At 36.5% G+C, this 27,421-nt stretch overlaps 1 protein-coding gene across 1 annotated transcript in view; it reads right to left on the bottom strand.

The window, feature by feature from the left end:
• The window catches only part of LOC115222077 (kazrin), a 30,669-nt gene extending 3,485 nt beyond the window's left edge, over positions 1-27,184 (bottom strand). The window contains exons 1-12 of the mRNA XM_029792176.2: positions 27,061-27,184; positions 26,519-26,749; positions 23,007-23,167; positions 21,752-21,898; positions 15,137-15,296; positions 12,441-12,635; positions 7,426-7,619; positions 6,496-6,608; positions 4,844-5,078; positions 3,213-3,314; positions 1,850-2,016; positions 727-856 (exon numbers count right to left, since the gene is read on the bottom strand). Coding sequence (XP_029648036.1) covers positions 727-856; positions 1,850-2,016; positions 3,213-3,314; positions 4,844-5,078; positions 6,496-6,608; positions 7,426-7,619; positions 12,441-12,635; positions 15,137-15,296; positions 21,752-21,898; positions 23,007-23,167; positions 26,519-26,749; positions 27,061-27,184 — 1,959 coding nt within the window. The remainder of the gene's footprint in view (positions 1-726; positions 857-1,849; positions 2,017-3,212; positions 3,315-4,843; positions 5,079-6,495; positions 6,609-7,425; positions 7,620-12,440; positions 12,636-15,136; positions 15,297-21,751; positions 21,899-23,006; positions 23,168-26,518; positions 26,750-27,060) is intronic.
• Positions 27,185-27,421: the final 237 nt, after the last annotated feature.

The following is a 27,421-nucleotide window of genomic DNA, read 5'->3' as shown; positions in this document are numbered from 1 at the left end:
CCAGATTGACTAAACTGGCAACATGACCATTCCTAAATACAACAATATCTGTTGCAACACACGATTTCACATCAAGAATCTTGCAAAACAAATATATAAACGTTTATATATATATATATTTCAATCATTGGGCAATAAACTGTGCATGAAAAGACCTCTTGAGTCAAGTGAAATCATTGTTGTGGCTGATGCCAGTACCGCCTGACTAGCTCCTGTGCTGGTGGCATGTAAAAAGCACCATTTGAGCATGGTCCTTGCCAGTGTCACCTGATTGGCTCCTGTGCCAGTGGTACATAAAAGGCACCATTGGAGCATGGTCATTGCCAGTACCTCCTGACTGGCCCTCGTACCAGTGGCATGTAGAAAGGACCCATTACACCGTTGGAGTGGTTGGCATTAGGAAGGCCATCAAGCTGTAGAAACCTTGCCAAATCAGATTGGAGCCTGGTACAGCCTCCCAGCTTTCCAGCCCTCAGTCAAAATGTCCAACCCATGCCAGCATGGAAAGTGGACGTTAAACGATGATGACAACGATGAGGAGTGTGTGCTTGCATATACCTTGTCTTGGCATCATGTGATGGCTGTATACAAGCAACACCATCGCACAAATAATGTTACTTATTTCTAGTCTACCATGACTAGAAACAAATACTTTTTACTGCCTCTACTATGACCTTGATAAAAATATAGCTTTACAATGACTGATAATGAAGAATAATATCTTACCCTAATGCTCATTCGAGGTTTGGGAGTGAGATCATCAATACTTGTGGTAGAGCGGAAAGATCGAGTAAAAGATCGACCAAGTGATCCTCCACCGGATTTTCTTTTTAGACCTGTAATTTCTAGCTCCTCTCTGAAATGGAAAATATAGATTAACTAATTGATTAAAGTTAATAACCAAGTCATTAAGATCTGTACAATGTGATCTATAATAAGTAGTGTGGCTGTGTGGTAAGAGGTGTACTTCTCAACCTCATAGTTTCAGGTTCAGTCCCACTGCATGGCAACTAGGGCAAATGTCTCCTAGTACAGTTCTGGGCCAAACAAAGCCGTGTGAGTGGATTTGGTAGATGGAAACTGAAAGAAACCCATTGTGTGTGTGTATGTGTCACATACACACACACACATGTATATATATATATATATATATATATATATATATATTATATATATATATATATATATACACATGTATGTGTGTATATATGTTTGTGTGTCTGTGTTTGTCTCCCCCACCATTGCTTGATAACCGATGCTGGTGTGTTTACGTCCCCATAACTTAGCAGTTCGGCAAAAGAGACCAATAGAACAAGTACTAGGCTTACAAAGAATGAGTCCTGGGGTCGATTTGCCCAACTAAAGGTGGTGGTCCAGCATGGCCACAGTCAAATGACTGAAACACGTAAAAGAGTAAAAGAATCTCCTCGGTCAGGATTCACCTGGGTCTTAAATACCAAGCGGTTTCCTCAATGATATGAGTATTCTTAACATATCCTTAAATTTTTCCACTGGTTTACCACAGGCCACATGGAGAGCAAAAAATTAGGAAGAATAGCAATACATGGTATTCATAAAGATAATACGTAGTATGGAGAAAGGAGTGGTTTTCATGGGTTTTTTTACCATGAGAAACCTAAACATCAGGAACTGTAAACAGGTGGCACATAAAAAGCACCCACTACACTCACGGAGTGGTTGGCGTTAGGAAGGGCATCCAGCTTTAGAAACACTGCCAGATCAGACTGGAGCCTGGTGCAGCCTTCTGGCTTCCCAGATCCCCGTTCGAACCGTCCAACCCATGCTAGCATGGAGAATGGACGTTAAACGATGATGATGATATACTAACCTTGCAGGCTTTATAAGGGCTTCAAGTTCTGAAACAAGATGACGCCGGACATAAGATTTAGATGGAGGGATTCCTAATGCTGTTGCAAGCGTCTCTGCAGTAAATGATGGTTCCATAACAATTAGTGCTCCATGAACTCCAGTTTCCTTCAGTTTGTCAGCATATTCCTGTTTTGAGAGAGAAACGTGTTTTTCAAATTTTATTATTACAAACAAGTGATACAGTCATTTTGTACCAAAATTTAAAACCACCACCAACACCACCACACTACTGCTGCTGCTACTGCTACTACTACTACAATTAATATTGATAATAATTTATTCAGTGGATCCCACCCAAAGGATAAAAAGTAAAGTTGATTTCAATGAGTTTTGAACATAGAAATTAAAGGGACATAATCAAATACTGCAAGTTTTTTTTTTCCTGAAACACTAAGAATACCTGGCCATTAAATATTGCAGGTCATAAAATATAGTACCAGACATATTCTGTGGGTTAGATATAATACATTTTACCCCAGAGGGATCTCTGTGAAATACATTTTGGCATTCAAGAATACACTTCAATATTTAAGAATACACTTTTACACTCAAGAATGCATTTTGACATTCAAGAAGACATTTTGACATCCAAAAAAGACATTGACATCAAAGAAAACATTTTGAATTCAAGAAGACACTTTGACATTCAAGAAGACATGGGCGAAATGCTTAGCAGTATTTCGTCTGCCGCTACATTTTGAGTTCAAATTCCACCAAGGTTGACTTTGTCTTTCATCCTTTTGGGGTCAATAAATTAAGTACCAGTTACGCACTGGGGTCAATGTAATTGACTTAATCCCTTTGTCTGTCCTTGTTTGTCCTCTCTATGTTTAGCCCCTTGTGGGCAATAAAGAAATAAATATTCAAGAAGACATTTCAATAGTCATGAAGACACTTTGACATCCATGAAGACATTTTGACATCCTAAAAATACACTGACATTCAAGAAAACATTTTGACATTCAAAAAACCCCATTGACATTTAAGGAACACATTGACATTCAAGACACTTCATTGAGTTGGAAGAATCATTAGCATGCCGGGTGAGATGCTTAGCGGTATTTCATCTGCCGTTACGTTCTGAGTTCAAATTCCACCAAGGTCAATTAAATAAGTACCAGTTACACACTGGAGTCAATGTAATCGACTTTATCCCTTTGTCTGTCCTTGTTTGTCCCATCTATGTTTAACCCCTTGTGGGCAATAAAGAGATAAATATTTAAAAAGACAGGTTGACATTCAAGAATGCGCTTCTGATGGAACAGAAAGATAACACGAAAAGAGACAGTCCACAAGTGAACACTGAAAAACAAACAACTTACACTCAAGTCAATTGACTTTATCCATTTGATAACTCGATCATTTGTCCACACAAGGGGATCTGTGTTTTCTTCTTCACACTTGATCTGCCTTTCTTGTAAAGCCTACAAAAATATCAACAGAGAAAATAATTTAAATTTTACAATAATTTGAGATAGTTTTTCAGAACAAGAAATAGTCCACAGGACAATTTCTATCTTCTCTTCCAGTCTCCATAAACATTTGGTCAAACTCTGATAATATCACCAATCCCTAAAACACATTGAGCACACATTCTATTAATTTCTAAAGGGAAAAAAAAACCAACAAACTCTTGTCTTGTAACCTTGAACCCATCTAGTCACTCAGCTACAATTTATATTTTAATTTCTTTGAAATAGTATTATGTAGTACCCACTCTCTGGAGGCACATGGCTTAGTGGTTTGAACAGTGTTCTTCAACCTTTTTACTCTTGCATATTTTACCCTTAAAATAAATTACATGTCTCAAGGAACCCCTGCACGAAAAAATTATATACTATATCTTTCTCATATTTTTTTCTTCATTGTTCACATGGTAAATATCATATATAGATAGGCGGCGAGCTGGCAGAAGCGTTAGCACATCGGGCGAAATGCTTAGCGGTATTTTGGCTGCCATTATGTTGTGAGTTCAAATTCTGCCGAGGTCGACTTTGCCTTTCATCCTTTCGGGGTCGATCAATTAAGTACCAGTTACGCACTGGAGTCAATGTAATCGACTTAATACCTATGTCTGTCCTTGTTTGTCCCTTCTATGTTTAGCCCCTTGTGGGTAATAAAGAAATAGGTAAATATCATATATAGATAGGGTGTCCATAAATTACAGATGTCCCTAAATATATCCCTAATGGTTGTAATATTTTTTTGATAACATAATAGGTTAGATAATTAATATGGTGTGCATGTATAGTAATATTACGATCATGAAATTAGCATGTCTCACTCTTTCTTGCAGAACCCCTAGAAACCTTTTGCAGAATCTTAGGGTTCCGGAGAACCTCGGTTGAGAAACGCTGGGTTAGAGTGTTGGATTCATGATAGTAAGATTGTGGTTTCATTTCCCTGATTGAGCAATATTTGTGTTTTTGAGCAAAATACTTCATTTCACATTGCTCCTGTCTACTCAGCTGGCAAAAAGGAGTAATTCCACGATGGACCGTCATCCCATCCAGGAAGGAATGTATGTGTCAGTGAAACCAGGAGACCGGCCCTTTGCTTTTTATGGAGTAATGTGAACTAACCATAGCACTTTCCAATTACTAGTACTCAGTTTCTCTTATCTGGATATTAGTAAGAAAGACTTCCAGTTATTCTAGCTCAAAGTTTCTATTCCTTATTGCACTAAATTCATCTGCTGCTTCAATCACTCCCCAAAATCTTCCAGCCATCAACAACTGTCAACTTGGCATTAGGAAAGGTATCTAGTCATAGAAACACTGCCAAAGTAGACGCTGGTACACAATGCGATTCTCAGGCCCTTCAGATTCTGTCAAACCATCGAACTAATGCCAGCATAGAATACTGGTATCAAATGATGATGATAATGACAATGATGATGATAATGAAGATGATGATGATGAAGATGATGGTGAGAAAGAACAGAGATACTTACTTCTTTGTCAAAATCTAAAGACCTCAGAAGTTCGATTCCATGAAGTATACTGGCATGATGAAATTTGCGATGAATTGCAAAATACTTCTCTAAGTCTTTTTTGGTCAAATTATTTAACATGCGGCCATCAACTAGTTGTAATTCAAATGTTGCTTTATACTGAGACAAACCGAGGTCAGGAATCCATTTTTCAGAGACCCAATTATGGTCGATTTCAACAGCTTTGAGATATTTCCTGGGAAAATAAAGATTTTGGGAAATAATTACCATTAATTAAAGCAGAATTAATAAGACAGTTTTACATGTTTTTAAATGAAGCAAAACAAGAAAATATTTTATAATAAAAGTTTCTATAAAACAATTGCAGCATGGTAGGTGTTTGTAAGCCATTTAAGAAACACACAAAAGCCATTCGATTCACTTCAACATTTCATTCATGCAGCACGAATTTTTGTCAGTGAACAGGTCGCGGTCTTATAGCGACGAAAATATTTTGACAAATTAAACTTAAATGTTGAAGTGAATCGAATGGTTTTTGTGTGTTTCTTAAATGGCTTACAAACACCTTCCACGCTGCAATTGTTTTCGTTCCAGCACACAATCTCAGATCAAATCACTTGCTATGCAAGTACATCTCTGTAGTTTCTATAAAAAATCTATACAAATTTTCAAAGCAGATTTTTTTTTATCTTCTTTTGGAAAATTTTTATGGGGTTTTATAATTTCAGTATTTCTTTTCCTCTCAAGAAATACGAGGTTGTGCATTCATTGCATGAAGAAGTTTTACCAGAGCAGAATGAGGGTGGATGATAGTGGCTTACATAAAATTTGGAAAGAAGGATTCTAGTGTTTGGCTGTAGCTGTGTATGGAAGAACACTTTCATAAATAGAATTCACATAAATGATTTTTTTAATCTTTATCTTTTATTTGTTTCAGTCATTAGATTGCGGCCATGCTGGAGCACTGCCGTCAGGAATTTTAGTTGAATGAATCAATTCCAGTATTTATTTTCTTTTAAAGCCTGGTATTTATTCTATTAGTCTCTTTTGCTGACCCGCTAAGTTATGAGGATGTAAACACACCAACACAAAGACATACACACATAGATAAATACATATCTGTATCCTTCAATACATCTCAATGCTTCTAAGGCAAATTTTGTTGACTTTCAATGTAAGCTGAATTTAATATATACTATGGGCTTCTTTTAGTTTCCGTCTACCAAATCCACTCACAAGGCTTTGGTCAGCCCGAGGCTATTTCAGAAGATACTTGCCCAAGGTGTCACACAGTGGTACTGAACCTGGAACCATGTGGTTCGTAAGCAAGCTACTTACCAGGGTTGTATATTTTTAGAATGACATTGTAGGGTAGGTGTAAGAGGCCAAATCTGGTTGGTTTGAACATAAAATAGGTATGATATTTTGGCCAGGTATGGCCATTTTAAATACTAAAGAGTCAAAGACTCTTGAGTTATTTCAACATTTGTTTCACATTCTTCTATATAGTTTTAAGGTAATGGAAACAGAAATACAAAAAAAAAAAAAGGCTGTTTATAAAATGATTTAAATAATTCCTTATTTTTAAAATACATTAAATGGAAATGTAATATATACAGACAAAATGCGTTTGAAATAAATATAAATCTTACACTTCAGATGGGGTCCGTTGTGCTTCAATAGCCATCCGTAGTTTCCTTCTGTGCATAGCACTGGTGATAGAAAGAGCTGAGGCAAGTTCTGAGTCGTTAAGACCAAGTAAGACCTGTTATAATTAGAGGAATTTTGTTGGGAGATTTTAGAGGAGAATATTAAAGATTCTGGAAATAAAATGCAGATAATTTTTCTCTTGAACACTTATTAAAATAAGGACAAGTTAATTCTTCAAAATAGATATTTTCTATCTTTTTATCTTTTTATTCTTTTATTTGTTACATTCATTGGCCTGTGGGCAGGCTATGGCACCACCTTAAAGGGTTTAGTTGAAAAGAATTGTTCCCAGTACCTATTTTTTTCCCTTTTTAAGTACAGTACATATTTTATTGGTCCCTTTTGCCAAACTGTTAAGTTATGGGAATGCAAACAAATATCAAATATATGGGAGTGGAGACACACACACACACACACACACACACAGGGTTTCTGAATAATTTCCACTCATCAAATTCACATACATAGCATTAGTCAGCCTGGACTACAGTAGAAGACACTTGCCCAAGGTACCAAATAGTGTGACTGAAAGTAAAACCATGAGGTTGCAAAGCAGGCTTCTTAGCCACAAAGCCATGCCCGTGTCTATAGTCTCTTCTACTCTAGGCACAAGGGCTGGAATAAGGTATCATGCATACACACACACACATACATCTGTGTATGTAGAGATATGATAGGATCCTTCAGTGTTTGATGACCAATATCACAAAGTATTGGTCAACACATTAGCTACAGGATAAGACAACAGCCAACAGCATCCACACAATGGGACCAATGGGACTCCAAGGTGCCTGTTTCCAAAGCAAATGTCTTAAGCACACAAGTATATTAAAATAAAAATAAACAGCTACAACCTGAAATAAAATACTCACCTTTCCACTTTTGATATTATGAGAGCACATTTTGCCATACATTGGCATATTCAGAACCACTTCTAGCCACGTTAAAACTTGATTAGCTTTCCATTGGGATATGTGAGTCTCTTTCAGTTTTTCTGCTATGTTTAACTTTTCTTGTAGGTTTTCCGTATTCAGTAAACTAATGTGAGAATTCAATACACTGGAATCTAAAATAAAATAAATTAAAATAAAATGTAATAAAAATAGAAACAGGATTACTGCTTGCAAAATTATTTGGTCTTTCATTTGAATATTTGAGACTTTATTTCAAAAATTCAGATGAAATACCAGGAACTAAACCAGCCAAAAAGCCAACTGTTCATTCGTCCGTCTGTCTGTCGATCCATCTGTCCGTCCGCTCTGCTCAGTTTTCTTGAGAGAGTCATGGGGGTAGTATTCTCAAGGAACCTCCTCCATAGGCTCACATCAGAAGCAATTATTATTAGACTTTTTCGCTAGATTCTCAAGCATGACAAATTGAGACAATGGATATTAACCTAGCCATCTCATTCATGGTCTTCTTGAACGTTTACTGTTTGTTGGTTTGGCTTGAACAATCCATCTAGCAGTGATTACAATGTAATCACATGTCCAAAGTACTGGGGCTGTGACCACACAACGGGGAGAGATAGTGGCTTGACCTGGAGAGACTTCCTGATCTCCGAGCTATGCACCCTGTTGAGCAACATTACTCTAGAGCAGCGTTTTCCAAATTTTTTGTCATGGCCCATCTTATTTATCTCACAACCCACTTAAGGGTCGGGACCCACAGTTTAAAAAACACTAGTTTATATTCTGCACTTTGCACCCAAGTGCTTTTTTTCCTTTTTTTCTTTTTGTTGCGACCCATTTTATTTATTTTGGGACCCACTGAAAAGTTGGGACCCACAGTTTGAAAAATGTTGCTCTAGAGATCCTTCGAAGGAAATCCATTTTGGTTCCTGCATTCATGATTATATTCTTTCAATCATTACCCAACATTCAGAATGGCACGTAAAAAGCACCATTCAAGCATGGTCATTGCCAGTGCTGCCTGACTGGCTCCCATGCCAATAGCACGTAAAAAGTACTCCCTACACTCTCAGAGTGGGTGGCATCAGGAAGGGCATCCAGTTGTAGAAACCTTGCCAGATCAGATTGGAGCCTGGTGCAGCCTTCTGGCTTGCCAGCCCTCAGTGAAACCGTCCAACCCATGCCAGCATGGAAAGTGGACATTAAACAACGATGATGATGATGATATATATCAGAAACTTACACACCCCAATACAGGAAGAAAACCACTGAAAATAACATTGATGTTATAGGTATGTGCCAAAGAGTTAATACTTCATTTCCTGCCAACTTTACAGTTTTTCTAAAAATTAATAACCCTTTCCTTATCATATTTCTAATCGAAATGCACTCCTTATGTGTTTCAAGTAAATTATAAAATAATTGTGAATTTAGACTGGTTTCATTAATCAACTCTAATTTTTTTATCTACTGATGTACTAATGGGATTTTTGGAACAATTTTATAAAAGGTTCTAAATGAAAGCTATTGCATAATTTTTACGACTAAATACAGTTAAATTCAACAAAACACAAAATTATTTTTTGAAAGCTTACATTAAACAGCATATTCAATTTTTCATCTGTAATAACAACAGTTCTCATTTGGAATAATTATTACAGAAAATCCAAAACTATAATGATTTTTTTATAAAAATTTTTTTATAATTAAATTTCATAGTTAAAAAGCTCTGAATGACAAATCCATACATATATTTAAGCAAATCATATTTAAATATAGTTTGTTGAGGAAACATATAATTAGTGGTAATTACACCTGGGTATCAAGATAGCAGTGAGATTTCAAATTTTATCAGTTGCTTATATTCGTAACCTCTCTCATATACTAATTAAAGTCTTGGTTTACTTAGTTTAACTGTAAATATATATTCTTTATTTTTTTTTATTACATTTGTAACATATTACAAATATTTAATTTTAATTTTTTTTTAAATTTTGGCATAATTGAAGAAGTGGAAAATATAATTTTAATTAGAAATAAAATTTGTTCAACATTTTTGTGATATGTTTAAAATTTATCCTATCATCATCATCATCATCATCATCGTTTAACGTCCATTCTCCATGCTAGCATGGGTTGGACGGTTTGACCGGGGATCTGGGAAGCCAGAAGGCTGCACCAGGCTCCAGTCTTATCTGGCAATGTTTCTACAGCTGGATGCCCTTCCTAATGCCAACCACTCCGTGAGTGTAGTGGGTGCTTTTTACGTACCACCTGCACAGGTGCCAGGCGAAGCTGGCAACGGCCATGGTCGGATTGGTGTATTTTATGTGCCACCAGCACGGAAGCCAGTCGAGGCGGCGCTGGCATCGGCCACGAGTCGGATAGTGCTTTTTACGTACCACCAGACCAGGGATCCTGGCTGGTTCAATTCGATTTCGATTTCGCTTGCCCCAACATGTCTTCGCAAGCAAAGGGGGTTGGCATGGGTGCCTGTCATACGGTCGGATTGGTGTATTTTACGTGCCACCAGCACGGAAGCCAGTGGAGGCGGCACTGGCATCGGCCACGAGTTGGATAGTGCTTTTTACGTACCACCAGACCAGGGATCCTGGCTGGTTCAATTCGGAGATATTGTTTATTTATGCTACTGCAAAACTTTAATGAAAAGTACTGGGGCTGTGACCACACAACGGGGAGAAATAGTGGCTTGACCTGGAGAGACTTCCTGATCTCCGAACTATGCTCCCTGTTGAGCAACATTACTCTAGAACAGCGTTTTCCAAATTTCCAGACTGAGGGCTGGCAAACCAGAATGCTGCACCAGGCTCCAACCTGATCTGGCAAAGTTTCTACAGCTGGATGCCCTTCCTGATGCCAACCACTCTGAGAGTGTATGGAGTGCTTTTTACGTGCTACTGGCACAATGGCCAGTCAGGTGGTACTGGCATCGATCATTAATTCATATGCTAAATAATTAGGAATATAAATAGATGTCTATAAATAGATGGCCATTCATCAGCCTCGTCTGGCACCTGTGTCGGTTGCACATAAAAAACACCATCCAAGCATGGCCGTCTGCCAGCCTCGTCTGGCACCTGTGTCGGTGGCACATAAAAAACACCATCCAAGCGTGGCCATTCGCCAGCCTCGTCTGGCACCTGTGTCGGTGGCACATAAAATCACCCACTACACTCTCGGAGTGGTTAGCATTAGGAAGGGCATCCAGCTGTAGAAACACTGCCAGATCTGACTGGCCTGGTGCAGCCTTCGGGCTCCCCAGACCCCAGTTGAACCATCCAACCCATGCTAGCATGGAAAACGGACGTTAAACGATGATGATGATGATGATGTCTACAGCCCTGCATCTAATCTGTCCCTGGTGATTTCCTCACCCTTGCAACCCATCCCACTAGCACCCACCCTTCTCACAACTCATCCGACTATAGCACTACTCATTCAGCTGACGTAACTATGAGAGTGGAACTGCATGTATTTCACTCCCTACCCCACCTACTACTGCTTACCCTCTCTGGAACTACTTCCTTTGTCTCATGCATTCTCAGTACCTTTTTCTTTATTGCCCACAAGGGGCTAAACATAGAGAGGACAAACAAGGACAGACAAACGGATTAAGTCAATTACATCAACCCCAGTGCGTAACAGGTACTTAATTTATCGACCCCGAAAGGATGAAAGGCAAAGTCGACCTTGGCGGAATTTGAACTCAGAACGTAACGGCAGACGAATTACCGCTAAGCATTTTGCCCGGCATGCTAATCATTCTGCCAGCTCGCCATGCAAAAATGGAAAATGGACAGTAGAAGAAGAAGAAGAAGAAGAGAAGAAGAAGAAGAAGAATTGGTTTCTTTCTGGCTGGGCAAAAAAGCTATATATTTTAGGGAAGGAAATGAATGGGATACAGGGGTAGGCATACCTTTACTGTATGTAATATTAGAATATTAGTGAAGTGACTCTGAAAGTTTTATCCAAAATAAGCAAGGTCACCCACACTTATTTGTGTACCTTACTTATTATGAATGGGTTCTTAAAGCGAAGTCTTAGATATCAAAGAAAATACACTAATACAAAAACTGTTGAACCATATTTGAAAGTTATCTAGGAAAAAAAAAACAATAAAAAAACCTTAATCAAAATTCTATATTTATTTCTTCATAAGATGATTACAAGCATTTAGAAAGATAAAGATAATTATATAAAAAAAATTTAATTAATGTAACCCTGTAATTTAGTTTACATAGACATAACTACTTTTGAACCATTAAAAAAATTGTCTTCCATTTATATATTTTTTAAAAAGTTAGTGACAAAATACATTAAATTAATAATTATATAAATAATAATTAATTCAAAATATATTGAATTAATAATTAATAATTAGAGAGGTGCAGATGCCAGGTCGGTAAGATATTACACTGTATATTTTATTGGAGCTAGTTTGAAGTCTCGCTTTTCCTACCATGAGGTGTTCGCTTTATAATAATAAAAAAAATGGTTATTTTAATCAGTTCATAATGATTATTAATTTAGGCGTAGGAGTGGCTGTGTGGTAAGTAGCTTGCTTACGAACCACATGGTTCCGGGTTCAGTCCCGCTGCGTGGCACCTTGGGCAAGTGTCTTCTACTATAGCCTAGGGCCGACCAAAGCCTTGTGAGTGGATTTGGTAGACGGAAACTGAAAGAAGCCCGTCGTATATATGTATATATATATGTGTGTGTGTATTTGTGTACCTGTGTTTGTCACCCCAACATCGCTTGACAACCGATGCTGGTGTGTTTACGTCCCCGTAATTTAGCGGTTCGGAAAAAGGAACCGATAGAATAAGTACTAGGCTTGCAAAGAATAAGTCCTGGGGTCAATTTGCTTGACTAAAGGCAGTGCTCCAGCATGGCCACAGTCAAATGACTGAAACAAATAAAAGAGTAAAAAAAATGGAAATTTGAATGTTGTTTACCTTCTAGTTCGGCTTCACTTGCCACAGCAATAGAGTGTCTGCTACGGGTTTTAGAAAATATCTTTGATAATGATCCCAGGGGTTTTTTCCTTTTGTTTTTCAGCTGGTTTTCAAAATTTTCTTGGCTAGAACTGAGCATAGCTTGTAAGGGCGTAGTAGTGTTTTCCATTATCAATAACGAACTATTATTTGAGACTGGAAGGGAAATAGAAGTCGGAAGAAACAAGGAAAATTATTTACAAGAATGAGGTGAACGAAAACTAAAAGCTGTATACCAATAGGTAAGTAGAAAGTAGAAGAGTTAAATGAAAGTATACTAACACATCTGATGTGACCTACTAAATGCAGGATGGCTGAGAAATATTATGTTGTAGAGTAGAGAGAGACAATGGTTGTTCTCTACATTGTTCCAGCAAGAGTAAATAACTTTGTTTGACAAAATGACAAAAGATGTTCAAAGCTTCAGAGACTATTTGAAATGTTATCCTAAAGCAAATATTGTTAATTCAGTGCAAAAGAAATCCATAGACTTCTGGATAGTAGTGATTTGTTAATTTGTTGGTTTTGAGATAAACTCACTTTTTGTTCTTCTTTACTTTGGGATTTATCTCAAAGTAATATAGAAAATGGACAAAGCTATCACCTTGATTAGGTAAAGACAAAATGCCTCCAACAATGACAAGATTAATAAATATCATGTTTAAACTGTTCTATAAAGCAGAACCTTTTTCAAAAAATCATTCATTATTATATTTCGTTCTTGGATTTGGTTTGCAAGATTCTTTATATGAGTTTGTGTGTTGAAGCATATACTGTTGTGTTTGGGGAGAGTCATTCTCTTTTAGTGCCTTATTATTTAACACACTCACCAGTAAAATTTCCACTTATTTCTTATTTTTATTTTCTAAAATTTTCGTTGCGTCTTGCAACCTTTTTATTATTTAATAATAAAAAATCATGTGACATGGCCAACCATATAAACTTCTAATTTCAATTAAAATTTGATTAGATATCAAAAGAAAAGAAGCTGTTCTTTATCTAACTGGTCCAAGTGGTGACTGTATGAAGATGCTATTTTTATAAATACACCATATAATGTCTGGTAGGGTAGTGCAGCTTTCCAGGTCAGTAAAATGCTACACTCCATATTTTAATGTATCTACTTTGAAACCTCACTTTTCCAATAATAAGGCTTCCACCTAATCAAAAGAAATGATTATTTTAATGTTTTAAAATGTTTATTTATTATTGAAATTAGATCTGTTTTACCTTCTAGTTCAGCTTCATTTGCCACAGCAATTGAATATCTGTTACGAATTTATATATACATACATACATACATACATATATGTGTGTATATTTATATATATATATATATATATATATATATATATATATATGCATATACAACCAATCAATTAATCAATCTATCTATCTATCTATCTGTCTATCTATCTATTATTGGCTTTGAAAAAGTTAATGACATCAAAGTTATTTAAAAATGATTATTCAATTTTCAATGATCATTTCAAGTTTTAGAAAGGGTTGGCATGTTTTGTGGAGGTGATAAAAACCTATGCACATATTATCAATAATTTAAAAGTATTTGCGCATTGACAAAATTTTTAGCTAAATGTCTATCTAGATTGCCATCTGCACAAAAAATTTATCATATTTATTCATATATTATTATATAGTAATGCCTCTCATAATGGGAAATGGAATTCTGGATAAATATCTCCCCTGTAAAATAAGTACTGACTTTTCTTATGTATTATGTTGTATGGAAGGCAAAATGATTAGTCAGATTTATTGTAATTGCTGTATAAACACATTGAAAAAGTTCCCAAATTCTAAATGCAACAAAAAGCAAATTTGAAGTTTTAGACATTTTAGACACTTAAATATTCAGGAATTGGCATTTTCTTTTTTAATTTCATGCTAGAAAAATTTAATCAGAATCTTAATAAATTGAAATATAGTGTGATTAAGGCAGCTTGTCTACAATCAGAGACACTACCTATTGTCAACTCTCACCTACTTTCAAGCAAGGTAATATTTTCCCATAGCCAGGAGTATTTTTGAAGACTATTGGAAATGAATGATATTAATCTAATCTGAAGCACTCATGCTTACCAATATTGATTTGATATTTGCAAGAATATTACTGAAAAATGTAACATTATTATAATGATTTAAACTCTTGATTACATATCAGTTAACTCGAACAATTGATATAACTTATTTCTTGCAATGCCATCTTTAAAATGGCCACACACTTGGCGCCAGGTAAACATAGATTAACATTTTAGATCTTAAGTATAATACTCTCCATTAATGTTCAGGCTTTAAAATCTGGGAAAGAAGTCTGTATTATACACTAAATAAATATAGAAATTCTTTTGTATTAAAACAATTTAAAACAGCAATTTGGAAATTGGTTAATTCTGCCATTAAATTCTATAGCAAATCAAATTTAGTGAATATTCTTGATTTCATTCTAGTCATACCACTCTAAACTTTAAAAGAATCTTGCATATTTTGTTGTCTTACTTAGAAAGAGAGAGAGAGAGAGAGAGAGAGAGAGAGAGAGAGAGAGAGAGAGAGAGAGAGAGAGAGAGAGAGAGAGAGAGAGAATGTATGCATACATGTTTATATCAGCATGCATATGTGTATGTATGTATAAAAATACTTACGCTTTAAATTATTATCTTCAAGAGATTTTTCTGATGATTTTTTTTCAGGTGACAGTAACTCTTCCACTGATTGACTTTCTTTCAAACACTTTGAATTATCAAATATATCAGACGTGTTATTTGGCTGCATTTTATAAGTCGAAGAGAACTGATTCTTTAACTGCAATAAATGAAGAAAAATTGACCTTGTTACAATGAATTTTTCAATTACCATTTTCTATTCTCTTAAAAATTAGCAAGTTTCTCTTTTTTAGATTTGACCATTTTATTCTCAATTCCATTATCAGGTCAAACTATTGGGTTCTTGTCCTCATTGTTTTATTTGAGATTTTACAAAGATAATATCACTGAAATGATGTCCTCAATTAGTCTATAACTGTATGAAATTAAGACTTTAACCCTTTTGTGTTTAAGCTGACCATATCCAGCCCAAATATTCTACATGCTTCATGTTCAAACTGGTCAGATCAAGCCTTTCATACCTACTTTACAATGTCATTCTAAAAGTATGCAATTACATCGTCAAAAATCTTGAAGCTAAAAGATAATGCATGATTAATTAAAAAAAAAAGGCAATGTTAATACATGAGTATTACATTTGACAGAGTAATCTGAATACTGAAGGGTTAACAAAACTTTTGAATATTTGAGAAAATGATATCTTATTTAGTTAATAATGAAAGACACCTTAACCCTTTCGTTACCAACCTGGCTGAAACTGGCTCTGGCTCTGAGTACAAATATCTTGTTTTCATAAGTTTTGAATTAAAATCTTCCACCAAACCTTAGTCACAATTTACATTCCTTACACAAATTTTTATACCAGTGTGGTGGATACTGTTGAAGATAGTCTAGACGATGGTGCTAAACCGGTAATAGATGAAGTCGACCACTTAAGTTTTATTAAATTCTCCACACTAAGCATTCTATATATAAATATCTCACTACACATACACACACAATATAAACAATATCTCTCTTCTCTCCTCAATAACTCTTCCCACATACATTATACATTGGCCTCATACACTGTTGACAACTCATATTAGTTAGGAATCACTTCATGATCAGAGACCAAGAGAATATTCTCCGATGGGAAAATGGCAACCTAATCTCTTTCAACAGCATCAACACACATTATCAAGGACAGACACTTGAAACCCCATGAAAGACACTCAACTAAATCCATGACACACTTAAGAAATACATGACCTGACAGCATCTGATGACCTTTCATGGAAACCACACATCAATAACATAGCCACTTTGCCCACTGATGTGAATATCATGTCCTCTCTATCTCTCTCTGCTACTATTACTACAATGGTTGATTCTACGAGCTAACAAGATGTATACCATATATATATATATATGCTAGCTGAATGACCCGGTGTTGCTGGGGTTACTGCTATTCTTATTCAGATTAAACAGTAAATATAAAGATACATTCTCATAATTATTTTTAAAATATCTATATTTTATTAAAAAAATATCCAAATTGTAATGATAATAGGATAGAATTTTGAACTGAAAATCTGTGAATGTTGAAGCACATTCAAGCACACCTCAGGCGTATCTCTGTCTGTGTGTCTTACTCTCTCTAGAAGTGTGTGTGTGTGTGTGTGTGTGTGTGTGTGTGTGTGTGTGTCACATACACTCAAGCACATACTTCTCAGTCATCGGCCTAAATTATATGATGAACTTGCAAACACACACACACTCATAGACACACACACACACACACACTCATATAGAAAATGTGACGTGGTGGTGGCGGTATAAAATGTTGTTTATGATGGTTGACTTATAGAAAGATTATAATGTTAAATTTTTGTAATGCAAATATGTAAATGAAAATAAAGTTTATTTGGTAGCTGAAAGATTACTGAATCTTTTGATACTCCATATGTCAAAATTGGCTACTAAGTTTTCGAATGCATAAGGAACATACATGCACACACACACACACACACACACACAGACTCTGCTTTATATATATATATATATATTTGTATACATGAAAGGCTTCCACACAATTTCTGCCTACTCAATTCATTCACAAGGAATTAGTTGGCCTGCAGCAGCTATAACAGAATATACAACCCAAGTGTCACTCAGTGAGATTGAAACCAGAACCATGCGGTTGGGAAGCAAGCTTCTTCTGACACAACCATGCCCACACCTCAGAAAAAATTCTTTAGTCTTGCTGCAAAGAATCACCCTTGGACCAGTCACATGACAAAATCTAGTCCATGCTGTAAGAGAGGAGCCAGTTTTCTCTTGTGATAAACATTTTGATGAGAGGCAAGATTTTGTGAAATCCATCTAACCCATGCCAGCATGGAAAAATGGTCATAAAATGATAATTATGACGGTAATCTTAGACGAAGTTAATTCGTCAGGAATTATCTTCCTCTCTGCTAACAAATATGCAATTAAATAGGTTAAGTGGTTTTCTCTGACACTTTAGCAAATTACAGAGAAGCTACACCTTACTAATTAACCCAAATAGAAGAAATACAATTAACTTCTTTATGGCAACAAAATGAGAATATGAGTAATAATAAAAGTAATTATTTTTGTTTGTCACATGATTAAAGGCTGATCATCATTTTGCATAAAGAAGCAATAACAAAATTAATATATTTCTGGAACCATTGCTTAGTGAAAGAAACACAGAGCATCTCAAAATGAATGCAGTAATGAAAGGGTTAAGGCAGCGAGCTGGCAGAATTGTTAGCACACTGGGTGAAATGCTTAGCAGTATTTCGCCTGCCGCTACGTTCTGAGTTCAAATTCTGCCGAGGTCGACTTTGCATTTCATCCTTTTGGGGTCGATTAAATAAGTACCAGTTACGCACTGGTGTCGATATAATCGACTTAATCCGTTTGTTTTCCCTTGTTTGTCCTATCTGTGTTTAGCCCCTTGTGGGTAGTAAATAAATAGGTATTTCATCTGCCGTTATGTTCTGAGTTCATATTCCGCCAAGGTTGACTTTGCCTTTCATCCTTTTGGGGTCGATAAATTAAGTACCAGTTACGCACTGGGGTTGATATAATCAACTTAATCTGTTTGTCTGTTCTTATTTGTCCTCTCTGTGTTTTGCCCCTTGTGGGTAGTAAATAAACAGGTATTTCGTCTGCTGTTACGTTCTGAGTTCAAATTCCGCCGAGGTCGACTTTGCCTTTCATCCTTTTGGGATCGATAAATTAAGTACCAGTTACGCACTGGGGTCGATATAATCGACTTAATCCGTTTGTCTGTCCTTGTTTGTCCCCTCTATGTTTGGCCCCTTGTGGGCAATAAAGAAATAAGAAATGTTAGCATGCTGGACATAATGCTTAGCTGCATCTCATTCACCTTTACATTCTGAGTTCAAATTCTGCTCAGGTCAACTTTGCTATTCATCCTAGTTGATTACACCAACACCACTGCTTATTTTAAATAAGGATTGACGCTGATATAATCAATCAGTCCCTTCCCACAAAATTTCAGGGCTTGTCCCTAAAGCTGAAATGATTATTATTTTTATCATTATCATCATCATCATTTGACAACGTGTTGGTGATGGTCAAGTCAAAATGATTGTCTGAAATCAAAATAGGATGGTAACTGTTAGTGACTGAATTGTCTTTCATCTAACCTGGATTTAATGAACCGATGGCATTTTACTGTCGCCATCCCATTTAAGTTCCAAGCTATTAACTGACATTTTACTGTGACGAATATCTCAACTATACAGTGAAATGTAAATAATAATATTGGGTTGTCCGGAAAGTTCATGCCGATTTTTAAAAGAAAGAAAAAGGTCAATAAATACTTGCCATCACATTTTTAATTAAGTAAATATGAACCATTTTATTGCACAATGCATCTCCATCTTTCCTTTAACTTGAAAATACCCTCTTCCCAGAATTGAGGTTTCATGGCAAAGAATTCATCAAGGTATCTTTTTAGATTATCCAAAGAATTGAAATTTTTACCATTAAGACTACTCTGCAGAGACCTGAATAAGTGGAAATCTGAAGGAACAATATCTGATGAATATGGAGGGTGGGGTAACACATCCCAGCCGAGCTGCAGCAATTTTTGTCTGGTTCCCAAAGCATCAAGTGCCGAAAATGAACTTTCTTATCTTTCATTTTAAGGGGTTACAGAATTAACACAGGTTATAGGAACATAAATCTTCTTCCACGAAAAGATAGCTTAAATGGAGGTGTAGTCAAATCCTATTTTATGGACTCAACCATATTCTAAAATAAATCGAAAGGTAAGCTACTATAAATTGGCACAAACTTTCCGGACAACCCAATATTTCTAGTGTGCTTTTACATATGTATATATCATTAGATACATCTTTATACACACGCACACATTTAATTTTTTACTTGTTTCAATCATTGGACTGCAGCCATGCTGGGCACCATCTTGAAGGGTTTAGTTGAACAAATTGGTTCCAGTACTTTTTCTTATAAGCCTGGTACTTATTCTATTGGTTTCTTTTGCTGAACCACTAAGTTAAGTCAAGGGGCCACAAACAAACCAACACCGGTTGTCAAGTGGTGGTGGGACACACACACGCAAAAACACATATATCACAGACTTTTTTCAGTTTCTGTCTACTAAATCCACTTACAAGCCTTTTGTTGTTCAGGATTCCCAACAGAAGACACTCACTCAAGATGCTTAGCAATGGGATTGAACCTGAAACATGCTCAATTCACTGGTGATTACAGATTCACTGGTTTGAAAAGCCAGAAATTTATTGATTCTTTAAACATTAAATTCAAGAGAAAAACTCTAAGATAAGATTCCTTATCTACAAATCATTAACAATAGGAGCGTTTCAGAAACTATCTGGATTTTAAAACCATACAAAAATATATGAAGTAACAAGATCTGAGAGTAGACACTGATATTAAAACATGCTCTGTGTACAAGTAGAGTATTTTACAACGACAGCCAGTGAAAGAAGATGACCTTGGCCCTGCTGCTGATACTGGTTACACAATTTAATTAGTGACAAAGTAATCATAAAAGTTAATTCTTCAAAAACCAGTTAAACCAGGTCAAGTCAAGCACACCTACTCATGCAGATATGCCACACTTCTATTTCATTGAAATTCTCAATCAGTTAAATTACCATGACACCTTATATTGGAAATATATATATATATTATATATATATATAGGAGTGGCTGTGTCATAAGTAGCTTGTTTACCAAACATGTGATTCCAGGTTCAGTCCCACTGCATGGCACTTTGGGCAAGTGTCTTCTACTATAGCCTTGGGCTGACCAAAACTATGTGAGTGCATTTGATAGACAGAACCTAAAACAAACCAGGATGTGTGTGTATATATATATATATGGCCGATGCCAGCGTCGCCTCGACTGGCTTCCGTGTCAGTGGCACGTAAAAAGCACCATCCGAATCGTGGCCGAAGCCAGTGCCACCTCGACTGGCTTCCGTGCAGGTGGCACGTAAATTGCACCAATGCGACCGTGGACGATGCCAGCCTCACCTGGCTCCAGTGCAGGTGGCACGTAAAAAGCACCCACTACATTCGCGGAGTGGTTGGCGTTAGGAAGGGCATCCAGCTGTAGAAACATTGCCAGATAAGACCGGAGCCTGGTGCAGCCTTCTGGCTTCCCAGATCCCTGGTCGAACCGTCCAACCCATGCTAGCATGGAGAACGGACGTTAAACGATGATGATGATGATATGTGTGTGTGTGTGTGTGTGAGTGTGTGTGTGTATATATATATATTTATTTATTTGTGTGTCAATGTTTGTCTCCACCCACCACACACATATATACGACGGTCTTCTTTCAGTTTCTGTCCACCAAATCCACTCACAAGGCTTTGGTTGACCCGAGGTTATAGTAGAAGATATTTGCCCAAGGTGCCACGCACTGGGACTGAACCCAGAACCATGTGGTTGGTAAGCAAGCTAACTACCACACAGCCACTCCTGCACCTATAAGCAATATAAAACCAAAAAGGAAAAATTCAATAGCCACTAGTTGTGACTGAGGGTGCAGGATAGCACATATGTGTATGTGTGTGTACACACATACACATTAGCATCATCACTGTTTATCATACACACACACATGTACAGAGGTCCTTGACTTCTAACAGAGGTCTTGTAGGGTCTATGTGTGACATAATGACACAATATGCCAGCGGCGAGCTGGCAGAAACGTTAGCACGCCGGGCGAAATGCGTAGCCGTATTTCGTCTGTCATTACGTTCCGAGTTCAAATTCAGCCGAGGTCGACTTTGCCTTTCATCCTATCGAGGTCGATTAAATAAGTACCAGTTACGCACTGGGGTCGATGTAATCGACTTAATCCGTTTGTCTGTCCTTGTTTGTCCCCTCTGTGTTTAGCCCCCTTGTGGGCAATAAAGAAATAATAATGACACATGTCTTGGCCATTTTAATCTTGGTGGATTCCAGCTGTTTCCAAGTCAGATTTCTTTGAAAGAGAAAGGAATTGATCCAACCTCTGAACTGAACTGTTACTTTATATATCGACCCCCCCCCCCACCAAAAAAAAACACGAAAGCAAAATGGACCTCAAGAAGATTTGGCAGGATTTGAACTTACTTGAAGTAAATCTTGTTTCATCTGATTGATTATTTGTTCCTTTGAATCAAGTCTTGATTGAAGCATCACACATCTTTCTGCAGCTTCTCGGGCCCGTTTAATGATCTCCCACTTTTCACATTCGACATGTTCTTTTTCTGAAGTCAACTAAAATTAAAAGATATATAATATGTTGAAATATAAATTTATCGTAATTATTCATTTATTTCAACATATATAATGATCAAATGTTAAAAAAAGTAATCATACCTTGACTTCATAAGAATTCATAAATGTTGACAAAACATGAAGTAATTCTTTTCTTGGAACAGTGGCTCTTGAAGCAGATAACGCTATAAATAACAGTATGTAAATACTGGGCTGAAAAACACCTTTTGGATAGAAAAAGTCAAAGTCTAGGAGGCTTAACATTTGCCTTTCTCTATCCAATAGAGTCTTCTAGAACAATATTTACATGCTACTTAAGAGGGTAAGCTGGCAGAATCATTAGGCATCCATAGTGGCATTTTGTCTGTCCCTATGCTCTGAGTTCAAATTCTGCTGAGGTTAACTTTGTCTTTGATCCTTTTCTTTTTTTTTCTCTCATTTTACTTGTTTTAGTCATTTGACTGCAGCCATGCTGGAGCACCGCCTTTAGTCGAGCAAATCGACCCCAGGACTTATTCTTTGTAAGCCTAGTACTTATTCTATTGGTCTCTTTTTGCCGAACAGCTAAGTTACAGGGACGTAAACACACCAGCATCGGTTGTCAAGTGATGTTGGGGGAGACAAACAGACACACACACAAACATATACGACAGGCTTATTTCAGCTTCCGTCTACCAAATTCACTCACAAGGCTTTGGTTGGCCCGAGGCTATAGTAGAAGACACCTGCCCAAGGTGTCACGCAGTGGGACTGAACCCGGAACCATGTGGTTCGTAAGCAAGCTACTTGCCACACTGCCACTCCTACGCCTATGTAGGGAATGAAAAGGGTTAAAATAAATACCACTTGAGCACTGGGGTCGATGTAACTAACTTACCCCTTCCCCTGACATTACTGACCTTGAGCCAAAATTTAAGTTTAAATCCAATATTCACATGCTGTTATTTATAGCATTATTTGCTTCAGCATCCACTGTTCCAAAACAAAAATTGTTTTATATCAACTGTTTTTGTCTTAGTTTTATGTTTTAATAAACTATGGTCTACAAAATTTGTAGATTTTATGTAACACAAGTTAAAAAGGTTCTAAATTGCCTGCAAAATCTTACCTGTCTCATGTTTTCATCATTTTCAGCTATCTGTTGTTCATAATTTCGAAGAAAGTCTCGTAATTCATTTTCCTTTTCTTCTAATGTACTGTATAATTTTTTAATCTGATTTAGAAGTTCTAGCTTCTCAGCTTTTAAGCGTTTTCGATCTGCTTTAAGGGCTAAAATTCATGAAAATATTTATTAGAAATAACAAGGGACACCAAATAATTTATTTAAAAATAATATTGAACTAGACATAACCATCACATCTATTGAATAGAATGTTATTGATAGTGAATAGGTACCTATTAATTAATAGGTACAGATCAGTAATGATCTCAAAATAATAAAACAATTTAACAAGCAGAATAATTATTTCAGCATTCCCATACACCACTACGAAAAAAAAAAAAATCAATCTTCCAGTTAATAGTTTTAGCTTTTATAAAACATAAAGACAGGTGAAAAGACCTGAAGCAGATCTGGAGTAGAAAGGGCATGTGTTTAATGAGGTCATTAATGGCAATGATAGTTTGATTGACCGAACAATTAATCAAACAATCAATTAATTAATTGGTTAAATGTCAATACATTGACTAATAATAATAATAATAATAATAATGATAATAATAATAATCACAACAAATCACAGCACATACCCAAGGCACATAGAGCTGCGCTCGGTAGTGAAGTGAAAGCACGCTATAAAAATAAAACTACTGAATAATAATAATAATGATGATGATGATGATGACGATGACAAGGACGACGACGACAACAACAACAACAACAACAACAATAATAATAAAAGACGTGAAATAGAACAAGTGTGTTCAATTATTACTGGCAATGACCCCAATGTACAACAAATTCTGTTTCAATACATGAGTTCACAACAAGATTCTTGCAAACCAAATGCAAATATAATAGTTTTAGATATTATAAGATATTACATAACATAATAGAAGTGGATTCCTTAATTCAAACCCATACAATAGCTGGGGAAGAACAAGGAAAAAGAGTAGTAGGCCGAATAGTCAAAGTAGAAAAACTAACTTATGTAATTAAATTAATTTAAATAAGGAGACTGAAGGGGAAAACATTTTAATGTGTGTAGCTAAGAAATAGTTCTAAGAATGCAGTTTCAAAGTAATGTTAACCTGCAGAATATATTGAAAGCATATTATCTCAAGTTTAGAAAAATAATACTGAATTCAAACAACTACATATTAAAGGGAATAAAGGTGCATGTTTTGTTTGCTGATTTCTACATTGGAACAAAAGAGATGGCTTAGCTCAGAATCATGAGAGGTGTTTGTCACTGAGAAGGTTAAATCAAACCAAAACACTAGTATCTGATGATTCGCTGATGTCATTCTGAGTTAGCTGTGTTTTCAACACACCAAGTCTCTAAAGAGATGTTTTCCTCTAAGACAAAATATTACTGTTAGCATCATTCTACATTTTGTATATACATCCCAGATGTAACTATTATTTTAACCCAATGCAGTTTCAAGACCAAATATCAATTTGTTGGTGCCATGCAAAGAGCACTTTTGTATGCTCTGTAAAGTGGTTAATGTCTGGAAGGACAGCAGAGCTTGGTTGCAGTCTTCTGACTCCTGTCAAACTGTCCGACCCATGCCAGCATGGAAGGAAGACATTAAATGATGATGATGATGATGATGATGGTGGTGGTGGTGGTGGTGGTGGTGGTGGTGGTGGTGGTGATGATGATGATGATGATGATGATGATGATTTTCTTTTAGCAGTCAGTGACACTGCTAGATTTCCTTATAGCCATTGGCACCACATTTCATCTTTTAAGATTAGGTTGTTCTAAATGTCTTTCACATAATTTGGCAGATGCGGTGCTGAGTCACCTTATATGTAATTTCTTTTTTCTTTTCTTTCCAAAATCCTTTTTGGATTTCTATGTTTACATTCAGCAGAAAATATGATTTTGTCACAAAGAAAAAACGACAACAACAACAAAAAAACAGGTTTTCCAAAATCCTATCCCACCCGACTTTTTGATTTTTAACTTTGTTTAATTTTTAGTGTTCATCATCATCGTTTAACGTCCGTTTTCCATACTAGCACGGGCTGGACGGTTCGACCAGGGTCTGGGAAGCCAGGTGGCTGCACCAGGCTCCAGTCTGATCTGGCAGTGTTTCTACAGCTGGATGCCCTTCCTAATGCCAACCACTCCGTGAGTGTAGTGAGTGCTTTTTATGTACCACCGGTACAGGTGTCAGGGGAAGCTAGGAGCAGCCACGATCAGTTGGTGCTTTTTACATATAAATAATGGTGCTGAGCTGGCAGGATTGTTAGCATGCTGGGCAAAATGCTTAGTAACATTTCATCTGCATTTATATTCAGAGTTCAAATACCACAAGGGCCACTTTGCCTTTCATCCTTTCAGGGTTGAATAAATAGGTACCAGTTGAGGACTGGGGTTGATGTAATTGACTAACCCACTCCCACAAACTTGCTGGCCTTGTGCCAAAATTTGAAACCAGTATTGTGTGTGTGTGTGTGTGTGTGTGTGTGTGTGTGTTTGTGTGTGTGTGTGTGTATGTATGTATATACATACATATTCTTTTATTCTCTTATTTGTTTCAGTCATTTGACTGCAGCCATGCTGGAGCACCGCCTTTAGTAGAACAAATCGACCCCAGGACTTATTTTTTGTAAGCCTAGTACTTATTCTATCACTCTCTTTTGCCGAACTGCTAAGTTATGGAGACATAAATACACCAACATCAGTTATCAAGTGATGATGGGGGACAAACACAGACACACAAACATATACACACACACACATATACGTATTCGATGGTCTTATTTCAGTTTCCGTCTACCAGATCCACTTTGGTTGGCCCGAGGCTATAGTAGAAGACACTTGCCAAGGTGCCATACAGTAGGACTGAACCTGGAACCATGTAGTTGGTAAGCAAGCTACTTACCATACAGCCACTATATATATGTGTGTGTGTTTGTGTGTGTGTGTGTGTATGTATGTATATACATACATATTCTTTTATTCTCTTATTTGTTTCAGTCATTTGACTGCAGCCATGCTGGAGCACCGCCTTTAGTAGAACAAATCGACCCCAGGACTTATTTTTTGTAAGCCTAGTACTTATTCTATCACTCTCTTTTGCCGAACTGCTAAGTTATGGAGACATAAATACACCAACATCAGTTATCAAGTGATGATGGGGGACAAACACAGACACACAAACATATACACACACACACATATACGTATTCGATGGTCTTATTTCAGTTTCCGTCTACCAGATCCACTTTGGTTGGCCCGAGGCTATAGTAGAAGACACTTGCCAAGGTGCCATACAGTAGGACTGAACCTGGAACCATGTAGTTGGTAAGCAAGCTACTTACCATACAGCCACTATATATATGTGTGTGTGTTTGTGTGTGTATATGAAATTGTAAAGCAGAGATGAAAATACTTTGCATTGTGCTGCTTTTAATGAAATAGTTTTCGTTTGACAAAATCTTACTTTGTAAGGCATCCTTAGCTCTGATTAAATCCTGTGACTTTTGGATAACATCTAGTTTTAATTCTCCATAGCCTGCTTGATGGACATGTGGAACATGCTTTATCGTACGAAGATCTTCTAATTCTTGCAGAAGATTGGACACTTGCAGTTCAAGATGTTTGTTTTTCTCAATTAGATACGCGAAATCATGTGTTACACTTGATACTGGGACAATCTGGTTTTGTGGACCACCTGTAAAGAAAGAACACAGAAATAAACACATTTGTTTGGTATTTTAAATATGGGATTTAATGAGGAAAAGAACCTCTCGCATCAAAATTTCTATGGAGTAAATAAAATTGGATATGAAATAATATTAATTTCAGATATTAATGAGCTGTAGGGACAAAGTATATTAAACGGTTTTCTAAGTGATTAATTCCAGGATATTTAGATAATATAGCAAGCCTTTTAGAAACTTTCAACACCTGTCTTTTGTTAGATAGAAGAAATAAATTAAAGATGAAAGTCAATTAGACATTTTCAATCAGTTGTCTCCATACTGAGATACAGACCATTCCAATTGTATTTGATCTCAGTCATTGGTAACTCAGTTGAAATATTTACAAGTTCTTTGTTGTTAGAAAGATATTGAATCTTTACAGAAACCTGCTGTAAGGTGTGCATGTTATATCATCAGGGAAAGTAATCAACATGCTTGGCACATGCAGACACAAAAACACTAATGGCATGCAGACATGTCTACACACGGTTAATTATTGTCAGTGTGCAAGTACATGTGCCAAAATCATTCATGTGTGCATGTCCCGGTAGCATCATTGGAATCTCTCACTCTCTATTCCAACATTATATAAAGGAACAGGAATTATATCCCAAAAAGTAATTCCGGACAGAAATAGCCAT

Source organism: Octopus sinensis, linkage group LG19, assembly GCF_006345805.1.
Source record: "Octopus sinensis linkage group LG19, ASM634580v1, whole genome shotgun sequence".
Taxonomy (NCBI): domain Eukaryota; kingdom Metazoa; phylum Mollusca; class Cephalopoda; order Octopoda; family Octopodidae; genus Octopus; species Octopus sinensis.
Note: the sequence above shows the minus strand (reverse complement) of the source record. Positions and strands in the feature narration are given on the sequence as shown.